Source organism: Aptenodytes forsteri, unplaced genomic scaffold (genome assembly GCF_000699145.1).
Source record: "Aptenodytes forsteri isolate BGI_AS27 unplaced genomic scaffold, ASM69914v1 Scaffold216, whole genome shotgun sequence".
NCBI lineage: Eukaryota > Metazoa > Chordata > Aves > Sphenisciformes > Spheniscidae > Aptenodytes > Aptenodytes forsteri.
Window position 1 is genome coordinate 159,498 of NW_008796114.1, and position 20,527 is coordinate 180,024.

General features: G+C 35.8%; 1 protein-coding gene across 1 annotated transcript in view; it reads left to right on the top strand.

The window, feature by feature from the left end:
• The window catches only part of STXBP5L (syntaxin binding protein 5 like), a 216,841-nt gene that overhangs the window by 68,073 nt on the left and 128,241 nt on the right, over positions 1-20,527 (top strand). Inside the window, 2 exon segments of the mRNA XM_009287153.1 lie at positions 16,733-16,814; positions 18,907-19,007. Of these exon segments, the coding sequence (XP_009285428.1) occupies positions 16,733-16,814; positions 18,907-19,007 (183 nt within the window).

Here is a 20,527-nt window from a genome sequence, read left to right on the forward strand (position 1 = left end):
ATTAGCCAAGCTTTATAGGTTGAATACAATACCTTGAATGATGCCATCAAACAATTTAGTAGAAATCTGTAGCTAATAGAGTAGTTCTATAGCTAATGAACATACTCTGAGAACCTGCTTTAGGACTGGGTAAATGGTTTTTGTTACCTTCAGTCTGGAGATGATAACCAGGATTCTTCTCTAGTTAGAAGTCCAGTTCTGAATATGATAGAAGTCCAACAGCTGAGATAACTGCTATTTTGAGCCATAGAGTGCACAAAAGTAGTCTGTAATTTAGAAAGGTCTACCTGTCTTTTAAATCACATGTTGTTTTAGAAGCCAGGGCAGGGGAGAGGAGGAAGAGACAGCAAAATAATTAATATAAATCTGTTACTTGGACAGAAATGTTCCCAAAGAGTCCTAAAAATTTATCTGGCAGCCTCTTTCTCCCTGCTGCACAATAGCAGAGACTTTGATTATACCAACTAGCTACAGACCATCACTTTCCTGGCAACCTTCCTCGTTAGGAAGCACACAAGTCTGATTATAGGTGGCAGCCCAAACCATCCCAGAAGCTCCAGTACTTTTGTGAGTAGCAGCAGCTCTGGTTTACATACTGAAGACTTCATACCTGCCATACCACATCACAGCTCAGTCTAATCTTTATCTGAAAAGAAGGTGCAAAAAGAAAGAGTTTGTATTTACTTTTTCTGATCTGGGGCACACTCACTGGCCCTGGACTTAATGATGACAATATTGGGAGATCTCTCTTAAGTGGCTGCAGAAAAAGGCCAGTGGATTACTTCATCTTCAGAGACAAGGCTGTCTTCTCATGAAGCAGTTGGTAATTTAGATAAAGATAAAATTGATAAATTTATTTCCCATGAAGAAGCAGAATGCATGCGTCATTTTCTTGAGAAGTTAATACATGATATACCTCTCCATTTATGATTCTGTACCTTAATGTAAGGGTTATTATTTAGAGAATTGGTTAATTGCCTTACCAACAGGTATGTTAGTGGTACTGAAGTTTAACAGTTGACTGCTACATTACTAGTTTAATTCTGCACTGGTTGTTGAGGTATTTCTTGGAGTGGAGATATAAATTACCAGCCTGTGAAATCTAGATAAGGGCTATGTAACCAGAAGGCAGTGCTTATTAGGGAAGCTTTCACTGTTTCCTCTCTCTTTTGCTTGCCTCGTCCTTTTGTTTCTGTGAATGTGAAAGACAACTGTGGAAATCTGGATAGATTTACAGGAGAGATACAAAGATGATTTGGCTGGAAGAAATATGTTATAATGAGAGACTTGAGGATCTCAGTCTGATTTAGTTTATTAAAAAGAAGACTGAGTGATGGTTTTACTGCTTTGTACATGTCCTTTCACAGGAATAAAATGGCTACTTAAAAGTTTTTCTAAGCTAACAGAGAAATGTATTAGTGGCTTGAAATTAAAGTCTGACAAATTGCCTTAATATTTTTAGCAATGTGTAGTTAGTGTTTGAAATTAATTACCAAGGAAAGTCACAGGGTCTTCATTTCTTGAAATCTTAAACTTTATTGCCTTTTTGGAAGACAGGCTTCTGTTAAACAAACAGTATTGCATTCATTGAGGTAATACAAGAGGTCAGACTAGATATTCTCATGCTCCAACAACCAAGAAAATTTGTTTTTTGTCCATTAACTATCTTAAATTTTTAGTTCTAAAAATTTAATATCAGCCAGAGTAATCTTTTTTTTTAGCACTTTGTCTAGTGTTTTTTTTTCTTCTTGCAGTTTGTTTTAATGCTAATCCAGCAATTCTAGTATGATTTGTAAAATTGGAGCTGGAAACAGAAGAGAGCTAATGATGAAAGGATGTTATGGTAAGAGCTTTGGTTAGACAATCAATAATTAACTACTCGTACCTTTTATAATAACATACGTTACACAGTGATCTGAAATAAATTCAGCTCTAGAAAAAGTGAGAGAATCTTGGCAAATTAAGTATGAATCTGGTTCAGGTTTCATAATCTGTCTTGCAAAGAAAAGGTCAAAGCATACCTAAATTAATGCAGGACACTTTGACATGCAAGGCACCTTGGTGCAGAGCTTGGAATTCATGGTATTTGTCTCAAACAAGGCTTAAAAGAAAGGAGGAGCTGCCCTGATTTTTGCTTTGCCACCTGTATTTCTACCAGGCCTTTGCTAGTAAACAATTACAGTAGCTTTGCTCTTCACCGTTTCCTTCATTTGAAGAATTTCTTCTCTTCAGCAGGCTGCAGAGCAGTGAAACCAGGGTCTAACTGTGGCACCTGCATTGTGCTAGAGGAGCAGTATTGCTGGGGATATCATTGTGGGGCAAATATGGCCAGCATCTGAGTATTTTGTATCCAAAGATAGTATCTGTTACAGGAAACAGGGTTTTAAAAACATAGCAGTAGAGTGCATTAAAGCTGGTGTCATTGTGCTGGACTCTGTTAGGTAAAGCAGGATGCATAATGCATTGGTCATCCACAAGCATGAATATCTTGAAGTTGACAGAAATTTAGGAAGTTACCTGTATTACTTAAAAACAATCCCTTCCCAAAACCACAAGGAACAACAACAACAATAAAAAAACCTTTCCCTGTGAATCTCCAAGTATCAAAAGCTATTTTCCTCTTTCAGCCACCGTAGACTATAATAGTAATGGGGCAGAATAGCCAGAATAGAGGAAATATGAAATTTAACATTGTAAATTAATTTCTTACCACATTTTTATTTCTGCATCCTATTCATTAACAAACAAATATAGCAGGGAAATAATGTGCAATGTATATATTCAATGAACAGAAGTGCTTGTACTTTCCAGATGAAACAAAATCACTGTAGTAGTTGGAGTCAGCAGGTAGATTGTATGTACCCTCATTGCAGAGTTGTAATTCAGAAGAAATAAAAGACTATTACAAGTATTTACTGTCATGACGTAGTAAAGGAAAAGAATAGCTGACTTGTAACCCTTGATTCTAACATGATGTGGATTGCCGGTGCAAAAATTAATCCTCCTAAAGCTGGTAGACAACCTTTTCTATTGTCTACAGTAAGCTCAACTTTAAATTTTGAGTCTTTAACGTTTTACTGCTTTGCAAAATAAAAATGTATGAAATATACAGTATATATTTGAGTTATTAGGTAGATAAACCATTCAGAGACTTTAATTGCTATTTGATAAATATTGTTGGATATATTCTTTTTTGATGTCAGAGGGACCACTTAATTTTGATACTATCACTATCATTTTACAGTACCATTAGTAATAAGTCTGTCAGATGATTAGTGTGCAACGAGTATGAATGCTGAAGATTAGAATAGGCTGTGGGAAATATAAATGTCTTTGTGAATTGGATTTAAAATCTGCTTTGGTGTGCATGCCTTAATTTAAAAAAACCCAAAAAATCATAATTTTGTTATGGGATCATAGAAATCATGTTGAGCAACCAATGCCATCTAACTCTTTGAAGTCAGGGAAACGCAGATCTTAGTCCCAGGAAAAGCTTTGGTGTGGTGAATTTACGGTTCTCTTATTATTGACAAGATCGGCATGGGAAATATTTGTTCATAGGCTAGAGCTAGGGCTCCTTCTCAACAGTTGATTGGTTTAAAACAAACAAAATTGAAATCAAGCCACAAGAAAAATGGGACACTGAGTTGGATAGCAAAGGTCTGGTTTAGGAATTAACCTCTTTTATGTGTATAGAGCTGAACTCATTGGCAAATCCAAATCTAGAAAAGAATGTTTCACTGTGGGGTACAACAGCAGAGGACTTTTTGTGAGGTTTTCATGTTCTTATGGAAAAATGAGTATAGATATTGAACTTACACATTCTACATAATCATAGCTTAACTTGCAGGAAAGTAGCTGTTGTAGACGCCTATGAGTTTCAAGTTCTGATGCCTGTCTTTGGCAGAGAGGAGCGGGGACACCCAGTAAGAATAAACATTTGCCTTTAAACATGGTCAGTTTGACATCATCCCTTTCAGAGGCATTTCTTCTCTTTCCATTTACTTACTAATCAGTTCAGTTTTTCATGCTACAAATTAGTGTTATGATGTAAAATATGTAAAGTATGTAACTTTATCGAAGTTATGGCCTTACATTTTTATCACATATTAGGATGTGAGTATATCTCATCTTCAAGAGAGATCTATCAGCAAATTTGAACAAGAAAGCCTCCAAGCATTGTCAGTAGCTGTGAATACATCTTGTCAACGCTTGTTCCAATACATCGGTATTCTCAGAGGACCTTCTTGTACAGCTCCTGCTTTATCTATACAGATACTGGCATTTCCTTGTGCAAACTCTGATCAAGCACTGATCAGCTATATCCTTCTTTCCTTGCTATCTTCATATTAACCCGCCCTTCTAAACATTTCTCTCTATCCCAGTGTGTTTGTGTGTGTGTGCATGCACTTGTCTTTTCCAGTCTGATTAAGTTTTTTGAGCTGATTTAGCAAATATATTGTGGTCCTGTCCCACAAAGGCTTCTCTAATAAATATATATTCCTTTAGAAAGTTGATAGACTCTTGAGCTTCAAGTATTGGAAATCTCCTGCTCATTTTGGTAAGTTAAGCCACAGGGCAGGGGGTGACAACGGAAAGTGGGCAGTCCAGTTTCCAAATTCAGAATCACCCCAATGTTTTCCTAGGCAGACATCCTAAGCAATGTGATGCTTATGTGCACTGAAGTGAAATGGAGATAAATATCTCTCTTCCCCTAGACTTTGCTCCATATCAACCTTTCGTATTTGTATTCTTTTATCTACCTTAAAATTAATCTAGATGCTAGTTTTTATGCTGAATTTGAAACAGTGCTAGGAAAAATAAAACATATTTTTTCCCATTTAGATTAGTAAATTTGCATTAGTAAAAAAGCAAATCAGAAGTTTAGAGGTGCAGAAACAGTGTCTGTGCAGAGGTGCTCTTTATATTGTAGTCTACTTTTCAAGTCTTGCAGACAATATAGGATTAAAGAAATGCGATTTTTGTGATTATTGTTTGTGGGATGGAATGGAATAGATATAGCTTTTATGTTACTGAATGTTCAGTAATGTTTGTTAGGGTTTAACAAAATGAAAGCTAACAGTACATGTCCATGTTTAACCTCCCAAAGAAGATTTCTGTTTTGACTTTCACATTAGTGAGAGTCAAAGGCTTTAACTAGTCAGTGGTCACCCTTCCTCATCCTACCTACAGCTTATATACTAAAACTTCAATATGGCTATGCGAGTAATATCTCCAACTTCTGAAAATCAATGTGGGGAGAAGCTCACACAATTGATGTGTACACTGTCAAGCTGGATTTCTCCCTGTTTTGCTCCAGGTTTCTCTTCTCTTTTGCTCATGCTACACGTATGATAGATTGCTCTTAGGATTCTGTTTAGACTGTAAAAGCTGTCTCTCCCTAGATGAAACCTAGCTTAATAATTAAAATTAACATGGGGACTTCTCCAGTAGGCAGTATGGATGGCCTACGCCATGTCTTGCTTCCTCTGCCCAGTTTGTTTCCCTGCAGGCATCATCCCTCACATCACACTGCAGAAACACAAATTAGATGGGCTTAAGGCATTTTTCTACTTGTCTTGAGTAGAGACCAGGGCCCTGGTGGAGTTTCATATTGTGCTATGCTGGATCTGCCGCTGTTACTGCAGATCTACTTCCTGAAGTAGATAACAAAACCTATAGATCTTGGCATAGATTATAGCGATGGTAAAACAGGGCTGGATTGGTAGTCATCCAGCCTCAACAGTCTCTGTTGGCTCTCTTCATTCTGTAGAGAGGGATTTGGATTATTGGAAGCCACCACCCCCACTAGCACCATCTTGCTGTCTGTTACCTGGCAGAGCCTCAGCATGAGAGCTATGCTTCAGCTATGGCAGTGTTTCAGTTCTCTCAAATTCTGCAAAGAATAATCCCGTGGAGGGAGGCAGAGCTCTCAGTCTTTTTAATTTGGATCGCCAAGCAAGTGTAAAAGTAGTTTTGATCCCTTTTGATTCTTGTCCTACAAGATCTAGAATTGGGTTATTCTGAAATAATACCGTATTAGTATGGTAAGTTCTGAAACAGCGTCCTGCTTCACTGAAACATGCAGACTTTCAGTAATTGGCATGGAAAAACTGGGATCCTGAGAGATTTCTGCTACATCCTGTTTTATTCCCAGAAGTAGTCAGTCTTTTCTTAAAATGTAAATGCTCCTTGGAAGTTATTCAGTATTCACCAACTATGCTTTCAAACTTTTACTCACATTTTAACCCATGTTAACTAATGTGATTATAAATTTTAATTCAAAACATAAATGCTTAATACAGCTGGCATCAAACATGAATGTAGTTTGTGTAACACAATCTACAAGTGTCTGTTTAAAGTGGCAAAATCATAGTTCATACTCATTTACACCAAAAGAGCTTCCTGAAATAAATTTTAACCAGCTGCTGGTTACCTATTTCATGTAAATTGAATGGAAGGGCTGATTAACTGTGGTCTATAGGGTACTTTATTTCAAAATCTGATATAATCCTCCTGAGCCACATAATTATTCTAAGAGTGATGAAATGTAGGTAACATTTAACCTGTATCTTGCACTAGAAAAAAAGTAATGCCTCTTCCATGTGATTTGTTGCTGAAAAGTTTTCTTAAAAAAACATGAGTTTTACAATAATAGAAGACAAAACCATTTAAGGTTGACAATCTGATATTTGGAATGCCCTTTAACATAGGCACATGTATAGTATCATTTATATTGAACTAAACCTAAGAAAAAAAACCCACCAGATAGTTCACTGAAATTTTGTCAAACTCTAGATTAAATTTTCTTCAATTCTTAATTTTTTCAAATTTTATTTGTTCAAACTTGTATAGCTTCATCGCCAGTTTTGACTTCTATTGATAGCATGTGGGTTCCTGTGTTTTACACGTCTATTCTTGCTTAACAAATGAAATTCTAGATTAACATCGTTATTAAGTGACAAAAATAAGTATATTGATTCCAAAAGTGCTGAGTATTAATATAGCTTCACTGAAATTTATAGAAATGTCATTTGTCTGTTTTTCTGGAGCAGGAATGAAATTACTGCTTAATTTAACATATTGAACCTCCTTTTAATAAGTTTTTGAATGTGAAGTATTTTCTGTGTTGTACCGGAGACCTCCTGGAATCATCCCATACTAAACAGATAACAGCACTGATGCAGTTGATGAATTTGAGGAATTGCTCATAAACTGACTAACAAGCTGTGAGCAGTTACCCATTAAGTAATAAAATTATTTAATATTTTAGGCAGCACTGCTCTGCCTAAAAAGAATGTGGTGTATGACCTCAGCATCTGTATTATCTTGTAGTTGGATAAACACTGAAATGTCTGAATGAAAGTCTTTTAAAGTAAGTATTTCTTTTGGCATATTGATGTTATAAAGCACATTCCTTGGAACTGTTGGAAATGTTCAAACAATCAAGTGAATGAACCTCTAAACCACTTACCACTTACAAAGCCTGAGTCAAGATCAGGTACTGTCTTTCTCAATTAATTAGTACCTATGTATTAGTGCAATTTTTTCTGATTAAAGTGCCCTTGCATAATATATCTCTCTAAGGATATACAAAATTATACTTAGATCTCTCAGTTAAACAAAAGTGTTCAGTGATGTTATGCATGGAAATTTTCTGACATATTACTGAATAAGACTGAAAACGTATCATCACTGGGCACCATCAAACAGTCCATTGTGCCTCAGGGTTATATTTGCACAGTAAACCTTGCTGCTTATTCCAGTATAATTAGAAAAGTTAACAGAATGATGATTTAATTTGATTTATAAAGTTGAGTTCTTACAGTAAATATGTGAATCAGAATACAAGCTCTACTAACGATCTGTTATTGGACAATCACCTCACTTTCATAACCGATTAACTGTCTTGATAGCTAGTGGTCTGGAGATTTTCAGGGACTAAATTTCTTAAATTTAATTCTGGGATTTTGTTTGTTTGTTTGTTTTAGCAGGTTGATTTATTAGGCTCTGCATGTAATTGTGAATTTAACTTCGAAAGAAAACAGATTGATTATAGGAAGCATTTCTTTTGTGCTTAAAGGACTTCCTTTTGAATGCCTCATTGTTAAGATGCTCATAATTTTTTTGAGAAGTATAGAAGTATCTCACCATTTCAGTAGAAAATTTTCACTCTTTGTTTCAGTTCTATGTTGATTTGTTGATAAGCCTAAGCAAAGTAGGTTTGGGGAGATCTTAGCACCTGATAAGACTAAAATCCAGGACGTTCTTATTGCAGGACTGAGCACAAAATGGCCCATGTTAAGTAGTCATATACGTGCTCCTGATTGCTTCTGCTTTGACCAAACTGGGAGTAAGACAAGGGTGTGCACAGCAGAGCTCGTCTTAAAACTCCATAATTGCTCATGAAACACAGAACTATAGTTGTGTGGGACTCATCGCTGTGAAGTACCTGGCATGAATAATCAGCCAGAAGTAATCAGGGCAACTGTTAATTATTCTAACACTACTGAACAAAGACATTTTTCTTTCCCCTATCTGTATTAGCCAAAATAGATAGTGAAACATTTTCAGGTAAGAAGGGAACATTATTTAATCATCTATTCTCATCTCATACAGACTACAGAACTGGCCATAGGACCTTCATCACCTTATTCCTAGTCCAGTGGTTGGGTCTGGAAGTAGCATTTGGGAAAACATGCAGTCTTGTTTCAAAGATTTCCAGTAATGGCTAATTGCTGTCTCTGTTTAAAAGAGAAAGTGCAATGTGTATTCTCAAGCTCTGTTGTGACATGGATGAAGGATTAATATTTTAGTTCTATATAGTTCTATAACTTTTCCATAGCAACTACAGGAGGAATTTGTATTTGGGAAAATGTCTTTTTATTTTTAGATACATTTAGTTTGACAGGTCTTTTGACCTTTTTTAAAAAGACTTACTATGCAATCAGTTTTCATTCTATGGTCTGTTGTCACCACCTTATTCCTAGTCCAGTGGTTGGGTCTGGAAGTAGCATTTGGGAAAACATGCAGTCTTGTTTCAAAGATTTCCAGTAATGGCTAATTGCTGTCTCTGTTTAAAAGAGAAAGTGCAATGTGTATTCTCAAGCTCTGTTGTGACATGGATGAAGGATTAATATTTTAGTTCTATATAGTTCTATAACTTTTCCATAGCAACTACAGGAGGAATTTGTATTTGGGAAAATGTCTTTTTATTTTTAGATACATTTAGTTTGACAGGTCTTTTGACCTTTTTTAAAAAGACTTACTATGCAATCACTTTTCATTCTATCTTCTGTTGTCACCAGTTCTTCATAACTGGCAGCTATGAAGAAAATCAGCGCCTTGTGATCACTGTTACAAATTGCTACAAATTCAACAAGCATTAAAGGAATCTGTGCTGTAGGAAAATATGAGAAGTCTTAAGTTTTGATCTTATGTAGAGTTTATATAGATAGTCTTCCATTTTTTTCTTGAAGAGCACAACCAGAACTTCCTAAAACCTTCTCTAAATCTGTTATGAACAAATTCTGTGGTAGAGTGTACAAGCAGGGATAACACAAATGCTAACACAACATTCGCACTTAACTTCTAAATGCAGTAGTTTTTAGTATAAAATCATTGTAGACAGTTGCATTTGTTATCAGTAACTGCACATGCGGTAACCTGCACGTGTTATGTGTGTTCTGGGTGTACAGCTATACATGGAGCAAATACTGTGTTAAATATTAACATGTGAAGGCTGAGAAAAAAGAAATTAAAAATGGCTGAGTTAAAGCTACCTGTATGATTTCTTTTGTAAGAGAGAGTATGTTAGACTACCATCTGTGCCCAGTGCATACAGGTGGCTAGCAAATGGTAAAATTTGCATAGTCCTCTTAAAAGGCAGTAAATTGAATAAAATGCAGTTGTGTTATCAGGTTTTTTATCTATATCTCTATATGTTGTTTTGCAGGCTCTTGGTTATGTTAAAGTGACTTTCTGGCTTTAGGATGTTCCAAAATACACAGCCCTCTCATTTGTGGCTCAGTTTAGTCTTCCATAACCTCCAGTGTGTGTTAGGACAAGAGTATTATTCTCTCCCAGCTTTTTCTCTCTGTAGCTTTTTACCACATGTGTTTGTAAACAGCTAAACTGTTTGTAAACCACAACAGTTTGTAAACTTACAGATATGCTCCTCCTTCTATTCCCGTATTTGTCATGCCTTTGACTAAACTTGTGTCTGCATTTGTAACTTTCTCTGAAAAAACAGCTCCTGTGAATATAGTCACAGGATTATGTGATTATATACAGATTTCAGTTTTCACTTGTCGTTGCCTTTCTTGTTTTTATCTGTATGTGTCAGTGAGTTTGCTGAGGTTTGTGACTACCTGAGAAGAAAAAGAGGAAGCCTACTGTAAATGCAGACTCTTAATGTTGCTTGTTACTACTGCAAGTACAACCTCAAAACATAGAGCTTTCAGGGTGGCTGCCTGGCAATGTGGAGCTTTTACAGACTGGTAACTAAATGGTTCCTTTTTTGGAGGTGAATTTAGAGCTAGGTGGTTTCTGTTAATTATTATATATGTGTGTGTGTATGTATATGCATAAACAAATGGAAATTGAAAATTATTGATGTTCCACAAATGGAATATGAAATTATTCACCTACATGTTATTTGCGAAACATTGCTAGAGTCGTTACTTCTGAGTATCTGCTTTTCACAATTTGCTATTTCAGGTTTAGGGTTGATTGAGTTCAATCGCATGGTGATTGTATTTGAATTCTGTTTCTGAAACAGATGATTCCCAAAATGACAAAGATCTTGGAAGGTAGTCTCACAAAGAGATAAAAATACATAGCCCTGTGAGTGTTGGTAATGCTTGTGGTATCTGTAGATATTTTGGGAAATAAAATAGCTTCTAAATTCATGGGAATAAAAAAATTGTGAATAGTGTTGATGTGAATTTGCATTTTGCTTGAATAAATGGTCATATTTTTCATAGCATTCATTCAGCTATCCAATTGTAGTCTGTATATATAGACTTGCCATTAAATACAAGCTATTTATAAGTGCTTTAATCTGGAAGAAATCAAAGTTGCCAAAAGCAAATTTTTCAGCCTGTATATATCATAATGGATATTTAACTGTTCCTGAGATTGACTTTTATGTAATTTGCATGCATGAACAGAGAAATCTATGTCAAGAAAAATAAACAAAACAAAGGTCATTGTAGACCAATGGCTATTGGCTTATTGGTGCCAAAAAAGTTTGTCTATTTATAAAACACATCATGTTTAGCATCCTAAGAGAGCAGCCAAGCGCAGCAGTATTTCACCTTTTCATAGTGGAGGGGGAAAAAAGAGCTCTTCATTTAAACAGCTGAATGAACTTGAGACATAATGAAGCTCATTGTAAAACTGAATCCTTCTATGTTTAAAACAAAAAACACTAAGGGTTATTGTTTAATGAAGCAGTGTCCAATGAATCCACAGCAAATAGTAGGTCATAAAGCTAGGATTAGGTTGCATGTCCTTTTTAAGCAATTCAGTGAGCTCAACTACATGTAGTTAACAGAATGAAACTTGGTAGGGGCGTGCTTATTTTTTGCAAAGCAATGGAGAAGTCTCAAAAACCATAAACAATATGATTTCCCGATTTGCTAAGGTAATTAAGAGGTGTCACACACACGTATTAAAAAATTATATTGAATTTAAGGAATAATAAAATGCTATATATGTTTTTACATTGTATTAAAGAAACCATTACCAAGATGATGTGTGGCTCTGTTTTTGATACTTGAAAGAAGTTGTGAACAATTTCTAAAACATGTAAGAAAAAACATAAGGACTATTCAAGAGCTAACAAAACTGCTGTGTGATGTGAGAATCAAGGAGCTCAGGGTTTTTTGTTTTTATTTATGCAGAAGATGGATAAGAAACAGCTTGATCACAGTTTCAAGGCAGGACATTTCTGCTAATAGAAAGTTATTTAATTTAGTATAGAAAAGCATAATGAGATCCAAAGGCTTGAAACTGAAGCTAAATGTATTGATTCTACATATAGCATGACATTCTTAACAGTGAGGATAACTGAACATTGTACAATATACTTCAGAAATAATGGATTCTCTGCTGTTTGAAATGTTTAAATGAAGATAAAATATCTCATGGAAAGAGAAAAAAACCCCTCAGTTTGAAGCCTATTTGAAGTACAAAACCTGGGACTGTGGCATTTATTTGTACCAGAATATGCACTCTCCTTAGTAGACAGAAAATTAATGTATGTGAGACTTACAGAAATTCCACGAAGGAACTGTAAAACTATGTATTCCAGGAACTGAAAGTAGCTGTGTTCTGAACTGCAAATCTAGGTGATGGAGATGATGTTTTCATAATTGTTATCTTTTGACAAAATCCATCCTGTGACACAGATACAATTGACTAACCTTCTGGTTGTTTTAGTTGGTTAGTGGTGTGGTTGAATCCTTCGACCATTCTATTACTTAATTATTTAGTTAAATACGTTGGTGCTTTTTAAACGGATAAATCACTCAACTCAGTGGAATAGGTCTTCTGCAAGAGCAAGCTGTCCTATATTGAAGTTACATGCTAAATCAATTTTACAGTTGGTTTATATAATGGAGTAACACCAGCCCACAAGCATCTGCTCTTAGGGTGCTGTATATTCCTACTCAAACATGTACCAGTCAGTGTAGATCAGATGACAGGACTCCTGCAAGCAGCAGTGCTACTTCTGCAGCACCCCACAATTCCCAAATGTTTTAAAGGAGAGGCTATAAATGGGGGTTGCCCATTTCTGTATGTCTTTTAATAAAACGGTGGACATGAGACCGTGGTTTCTGCTTAATAATTATAATCCCTTACTTCAGTGTTCATTTCTGTACTTAGATTGGTTTTAGTCATGGAAGAAGTTAGTTAAGTAGTCGAAAAAAATTAGAGTTGCTTATTTACATAGCTTGGTGTCCTTTTTTTCTATGGAAGAGTTTTGGTTTTGAAAAAGGTGCCATATGTAATTTAACAGTTTTTACCTGACAGGGGATATTTGTTAGCTGCTCGGCATGCCTTGGCAGGAGGTCCTTTATGATACCATGTCTTCAGTTCCTCTGCCTTGCAAGGAGGAATGAATCGGACTGCAGTCCTTGTTATTGCAAAAAGATTTAATCTGAAAACACTTGGATCTGACACTACTAAAGAATCACCCATCTTAATGAAGAAAAATGTCTTACCTCTGGATGTTCTGGTCCTAAGAAGTTAAATACCTGCTGCAGGTAACAGGGGTCTCAACTCCAGGAGTCAGTTCTAAAGTATTTGTACTTTTGGTTCTCAGCCAACACACAAGACTTTCAAGTCTTTGGATTCCATTAGTACTAACCTCTGAGAAGAATGAGAGACCTCAGATCTGTATGTATCATATATTAAAAATGAGTCATGGAATAAGAAAGTTGTGGGATGCTATGCAAAGTTTGGTCATAGATCATGCTTATGAGAAGCTTTGCCCACTGATATCTCTCCTACGTATGTAATTATTCACTGGCAATTTTGGTTTCCAGTAAGACATATCCACATATGCATGTGTTCTGACATCAGGCATTCAAGATACAGTGAGTATGGATATGACATGAGAATATCACATAAATACTAAGTGGCCTTTATACAAGTGACCAAAAGGATTTGGAGAGAAAATCTGAATCAGGATGTAATATTGGGAAATGGAAATTTTCTTCAACTTCTGATGGAATGGCCCAAGACATGAGAGTGTAAATTCTTTGTTAATAATGTATTATGCTGTCATGGAAGACTGCATCTTGGAAGCTGAATTCAAGTACTTAAAATTAGGCATCCCAACAACTGATTTTTTTTTTTTCCCCGAAAAATAATGATAAGCTTTGGAATAACAGGATGTTGAAATACTCTATGAAAAACTGTTGCATACAAGTGAATACAGAGCAAAATATCCTATTTCACACATACAGATCTTAAAACCAGGTTTAAATGTTGTTTTCAGAAAGAACATTTCTCTGTTAGAATGTTATTACTGTCACACTTCCACCACTTGATGCACATAATTCTGATTCTACTTGTTTCACTCTTGTTCCCAACAGACATCCAGACTTAGTTTTCATCTTTTTCCCTTTTATGTATAAATTAGATAATCTGGTATGTCTGTGAAGGCCCCCGGGAGATCCAACATTCTGGTAAGAGAGAGAAGATAGGCTTTTGTCCTTGAAACCCATGATGTCTACTTTGAGGTATTCAGATGTATCTATATTAGTCCTCCCTTTTAATATCTTCAGAGATATTTCACTCTCCCTGATAGCAGAGTCATTATTTAATAAAAAAGCAAAAGTAAAAGAATAAATTCAGTCCAAAGCCTGTACTATAGCTACTTCTGCTGTATGTCCCGGTAGAGTACACTGGTATGAAAAGATTTGATGAGTTAGGGTTGTGCTCCTCCATGCTTGGCAGCAAAGCACAGAATTTGCAGAAGATAGGCTAAAGTGCTGAGAGCATGTGCCAAGTCATCATATCTCTTCAGCTTCTTCTGCTGGAAGGACCTCACCGCAGCTCCCAGCATGTTTGAAAACCACCATCAGTCAGTGAAAATGCTGCTATTTAAGCATCAGTCCTTACTTCAGGGCAATTGGCCAGACTGAAGCAGACAGTACAATTTCTCTCTTATTTTAGTAATTTGTGAAGTATTTCAGGGTGAACACTTATGCAAATGAATGTGAATTATTGGAGAGTGCTTTGTTTGCTTGGGATATGCCGAATGAAATCATCTACTTTGTTAGGATGTTTCCTAGAAAACTGACTTAGCCTGATACTGTTGCTGAAGGGTGACAGCCGCTTAATCAGGGCAATACTAGTGTAATTTTCATTAAGGACAATCATTAGCTAGTGCCATGTATTTATACTGAATATAAAGCTCAAGTTAAAGGGAAAACACTTATCTGTTAAAATTTCCACTCAGTTTGAAATCCCCAGTGGGTTGATTGGTTCGTTGGTTGGTTTTGGTGCTAATCTTGCTTCCTCTCACCTTACAACAAGTAGTGGGGAACAATATAAAAAAAAAGTGCCACAGAGCAGTCTTTCAAAATGGACCAAAGGATTACCATCAACCCTTAAAATGTATCCTAGACTACCATATATCTTCATTGTCCATTATAAATAGGTTGTTTAAATGATGCACCGTTTTTATTATTTTATTGGTTATGATTGTATTCAGGACTACAGTTTGGAAACAAGTGGCAAATAGAGTTACTTAGTTTTTTTCTCTACCTTGCTGTCCCATAATGTAGTTATGATGTTCTATACACAACTTTTCATCTGTAGATACCAGTACACTGAGATCACTGTCAAAGGAGATATTGTATTCTTTTGTAAAACCCTGTCTCCAGCTTACAAATAGGGAAATGAAGGCACAAGGAAGAAAAGATACTTTTTTCCCCCTAAGGTTATCCAGTAGACCAGTTGGCAAAGTCAGGACTAGAGCTCGGGTCTCTCAAGGTCAGTGGTCTCCATTAAACTGCTTGTATAACAATTGGAAAAGTCATTACTTAATACATCAAAGTTTTAACCCTGAACCCTGAAATTTGCTAATCTATGGACTTTACTTCCCTGAGGCCAATTTTAAATAGTTTACTGCAGGTCTCTTCACCTGTGAAAGGGGAACTAATGATTCTGACATTTGCCTGCACTATAGGTGGACAGTTATCATTTTTGTTCAGGATTTTACAATATGCTAATATGGTCATATATAACAAGGAGATAGGGCTTTATGTTGTAAAATCTTGTTTCTGATCATAATCTTGATGTTTTGAATACATGTGGAGGTGTTTCACCTGTTTCATACAACATGATTGTTAATTATATATTTCATATTCCTCCCTTCTTTTGTTTTACTTTTTATCTTCAGAAATTTTCTGGAACAGCAATTTCTTGTTAAAGTCTCTGACTCAGATGGGAAAGGCCATCAGCTAAGTTAGGGAGATGGCAATTCAGCATGCAGAGAAAAAGACCCAAAGAGAACAGATAGAAAGTTACATTCGTGATATATCTGGACAGCAAGATATTGCTGCAAATCAGCGTGTCGATGTTAATTCCAAGTGAACTAGCTGGGTTGACAGAAGCAATGTAACTGTGGTTTCACTCAGACTGGGGATTGGACTAGGGAATGTAGTTCATAGCTAGACTTGGGTGACTCTGCACGGCACTGCATTGTACTAATGTTGATGAGACAGAGAGCAATAGTTACATGTGAGCTTTTATGTAAGTGTGAAATGACTCACTCCAAAAAGCATTTTCTCAGATTTAAAAAAGAAAGCCTGCTACAGAACTGTGTTACTCACCTTAGTCCTAAATTATTAATTTTATAATGTCTTGATAGGTACAAAAATCTGATACATTCATGTGTTATATGAACCAATAATGTGTAAAAAGAAAATTAAGATGCATCGTGCTGAATTTTTGTGTTAATTCATGTACTTTATTTCACAGGCAAAAAAAACAGGTAAGAACAGATCACTCACAATTGCACGTGTTTCAGCCTGATGATGTTGGTACTTTAATTAGAACAGTGCAAAGTCAGCATGAATTCTTTTGTTTTACAGAAAGCAAGAAGAATTGTTAATTAAAGGTTAATTAGAGTTTAATTGGTAGTTCTTTTTTTTCCCCTCTTTACTTCTGGTGATAACAGGGATGTTAGAATCCTTGACTTCGATGGTAACAGATTGGGCAGGCCTGGTGTTGATTGCTACTGCCAACATGAAAGTGGTGCTGCAGTCCTGCAGCTCCAGTTCTTAATCAATGAGGTAAGGCCATATTTACTCAGATTCTTCTATATAAATTTAGTTGAATAAGTCAATTCATGTATTGTAATTGAGTGATAAAACTTTTCACATTGTGCCAACAAGTAAGTGGCATACATCCAGAGGACGTTCACCGTACAGCCTTTTAGAAGACTATTTATGGGACTGCACGCAGGCAAAAGTATTCCCTTCACATACATCAGTATAAAGTACTGAACAAAAGGCAGTCAATATATGAATATGTGCAGGTAGATGTAAAATCCATTAAATTACTAAATATGCTGCAGAGTCCCGTTTCAAATAGAAATGAATAAATGAGCTAAATCTTTCTATGGAAAGATATTGACGGTTGTTGGCTGAAAGCTCAATAGTTGGGGATATGCTACTACCTGAAACAAGGAAAAGCAGTTGCAGGGGTCATCAATCAAACCAGCATGCTTAGTCTTTGTAAATGGTTTGTTGAAATCAAGTTTAGACAACGTGAAGAAACAGTGACAGATTATAGCTCGCTCTGTGCAGAAGATCTCTGGAGATGGTAATAGGCAAGAAGACTTTCTGGAGCACATAAATCTGTTTTTTTTCCTAGAACCTCATAATTTGGCCAAATTATAAGCTAGTCATAGTTCAGTTTTAATTAATTTTCTCCCATGACATAAGGAAACGCTTTCGACAGTTTCAAGTCCTCTTTCTAAGCATTGAGATCTTAGTCAAGTCCTCTTTCTAAGCATCGAGATCTTAGAGCTTCTCAAGGAAAGAGTTTTAGTTTTGTGGGTTTTTAAACCTGGGAAATACTTTTTTTTTTCTACACCTGTTTGGAGAAAGTACCTGAACCACAGAAACTGAGGAGGGAGAAATGAAACTTTAGAAACAATCAGTCCAGTGGAATTCTTTCGAGGAAGGCAGGGATGAAAACAGTGTTCTTTCTTTTCATTAGGTGACCAGCAGAACCCCTAATACATGGGATTAATTTTATTTCTGTGGTGCAGATTCTCTCTGACATTGGTCCAAACTCTTTGGGAGATGAGAATTAAAGCATGGATTACACTGTATTGGAGAAGTCTCACCTTCATAAATTTCATTTGCATATGTCAACATTGAAAAGAACAGTTGCTAGGATTAGAAAGGAAATCCAAGATGCAAAAAGAGAAGTTTATCGGTCAGTCATAGTTGGTATGAACTGATCTTTCAGTTACATCCTCGCCCTTCCTCAAAATAAAGCATTGCCTTCTGTTTGGGCAATATCTGGTTCCTCTCTGCCATAGTAATACACAGGGATAGATCCTTTGTACTAGACCTGATCTGAGTTGTAAATGTAGTAAACCACTGCAGGAGCAGTAGAGAGCTTCCTTTGCAGTCCATATTCTCATGGCATCACTGTTCCATGGTGAAGAGAAAGACAGTAGGAAGGAGAAAGAATAAGTTTACTTCAAGCTGTCCAGGCAGATAGAGGTCTGGACTTTGGAAGATGTCCATTTTTGGGGCACCAGAAGCAGAACCAGTCTTCAGAGTATTTCTGATCTGTGATAAAGACACTGTCCTTTTGTCTACATCTCTTAGTTCTTCCTAGGTCCTCTCCCCCTGCTACCTGTCCCTACTTTCTTATCTGCATCTTCTTTTCACCGTTCTGGTTTTGAATTTCATGTTGTTGATATGACTACTGAACTGTGCTTGGCACTGTCACTTGTGTGTGTGTGTGTGTGCACTAATCCCTTTTTCCTTTAGTTATATCCTTCACGCTCACCTTTTTAAGTAAGTGTTGTCTGTCCTCCTTTTTGTTAATCTCTATGCTTATGTGGAAATACATGAGAGTTCACATGTATAACCTTGGTACAAAGCTTTAATTTGCATTTTAAATTGATGGAGTTTTAATTTAACTTTGGCTGATCTTGTACTAATTTAAAATATTTACATTTACCAGATCAATTCAAATTGACTATTATTTATGGTAGAATATATTTTTTCTAGAAGAAAGCAACCGTTTTCCATAAACTGTATCATTTTCTACGGGTAGATCATTAACAGTGAAGATCATTTAAGAATAAGACAGAATCTGCAGAAAAGTAATATGTTGTGTTGTATTTTGTGTCTGCTCTAGGGTGCTTTGGTCAGTGCAAGTGCAGATGATGCACTTCATTTGTGGAATCTCCGACAGAAACGACCAGCTATCCTACATTCTCTGAAATTTAACAGAGAAAGGTAAGACTATATGACACAAAAAATCTCATTAAAAAAGCCAAACTTACTTTCTGGATTTCTAATAATACATGCTTATTAGTTTGCCTTTCTAAAGGGGGATATAGTTTTGCCTTGAAAGTTTTTCTTCCATTGTTTGAGTCTAGTTTCCACAGAACAAAAACTTCACTTTCTCTTTCTGCAGCCTTCTCAGAACGAGAAAAATTTTGTCTGCTTTTTGTCAAAACGTTTTTCATTTTATTTTACATTTGTGTGAACAGTAGTGTGTTTGTTTTTCTTAAGACCAGACACAAGCACTGTGATCCTTTAGGCTGATCTGTTGTTCAGTTCCAGCCAGAGTAGCTCAGCTAGAAGTAAGTCCAGTTTTAAATTAAAAAAGTTTTCAATAAGTATGAAGAAATAACTTTGTAGGCAGTTCTTTTCTTCCGAGGGTTCTCTAGCACTGACCTAAGTTTTTGGTTTTTTGTATTCAAGCACTTGGGTCCAGAATGAGATATCTTCATTTTTATTATATTTTCTTTTAACATACATATAAATTAATTTCAAATCATCTAACTTTCAATTTTCTAAGCTTGATTACACATTTAGTATGTAAAATTCAACATAAGCCTCTGGGCAAGCAGCAAAAAAGTAAGGCTAAAACCCTTTTTAACCCTCTCATTAATTTGGAACATTTCTCTGTATATATGCCTAACAGAGTTAAGTCTAAAAGAGAGCTTCCATTTTTTTTCTGGATATATTTTTTGTGTTAGAGCACAGAAGTTATGAATTATGTGATGCTCAGAGAAACAGCAAAGAATAGTTGTCTTAGCTGTAAGAAATTTATGGCAAAATGGATGTAAGGGGAATTTAGGAGCCTGATAAAGCAGTAAGATCAAAATTGATTTTCTTCAAGAAATTCAAAGGTCTGTCTTCCAAAACTTAATATCTTCTTCACTGTTGGAACCGTTAAAAAAAAAATTATTTTCATCCTCTCCTCTCCTCTTGCAGGGGGAGGTTAAGGGGAAACAAGATTCATACTGAAGAGAGAAAGATTCTTTCTTTCATCTTGTTTTAAGTTTGTGACCCAATGAATGAGCTCATTTTGATGTTTCTTAAATGGGGAGAAATGCTTGTTGACAGAGAATAGGTTTTAAAATACTGATGCATGTTTTCAGAAAACAGTAAGGTATTGAAAAAGCCCATGCAGGGAAGTGTTTAGACAGTCAAAGGCTAGTTCTTACAAGAACAACATTTATAATTTAATTTCATTTTAGATTTAGACAGTTTTTACAGAGCCAAACACATAATTATTTAGATGCAGTTTACCTATGAAAATGGAGCATGTTGCTGCTTCAAATTTTCCTATTTCCATGTCTCTCTTGAGGATTTATAAAAATTGTAATTTTATTCATACAGTATATTTGTCTCCTTGATATGCTGTTTGGTTTAGATTTTTTTTACTGAACAATTGGCAGATTTACTTCATGAAGTGATGCAATATAATGCACTTTTACTTAAACTTCTAATATTTTATCTGCTTG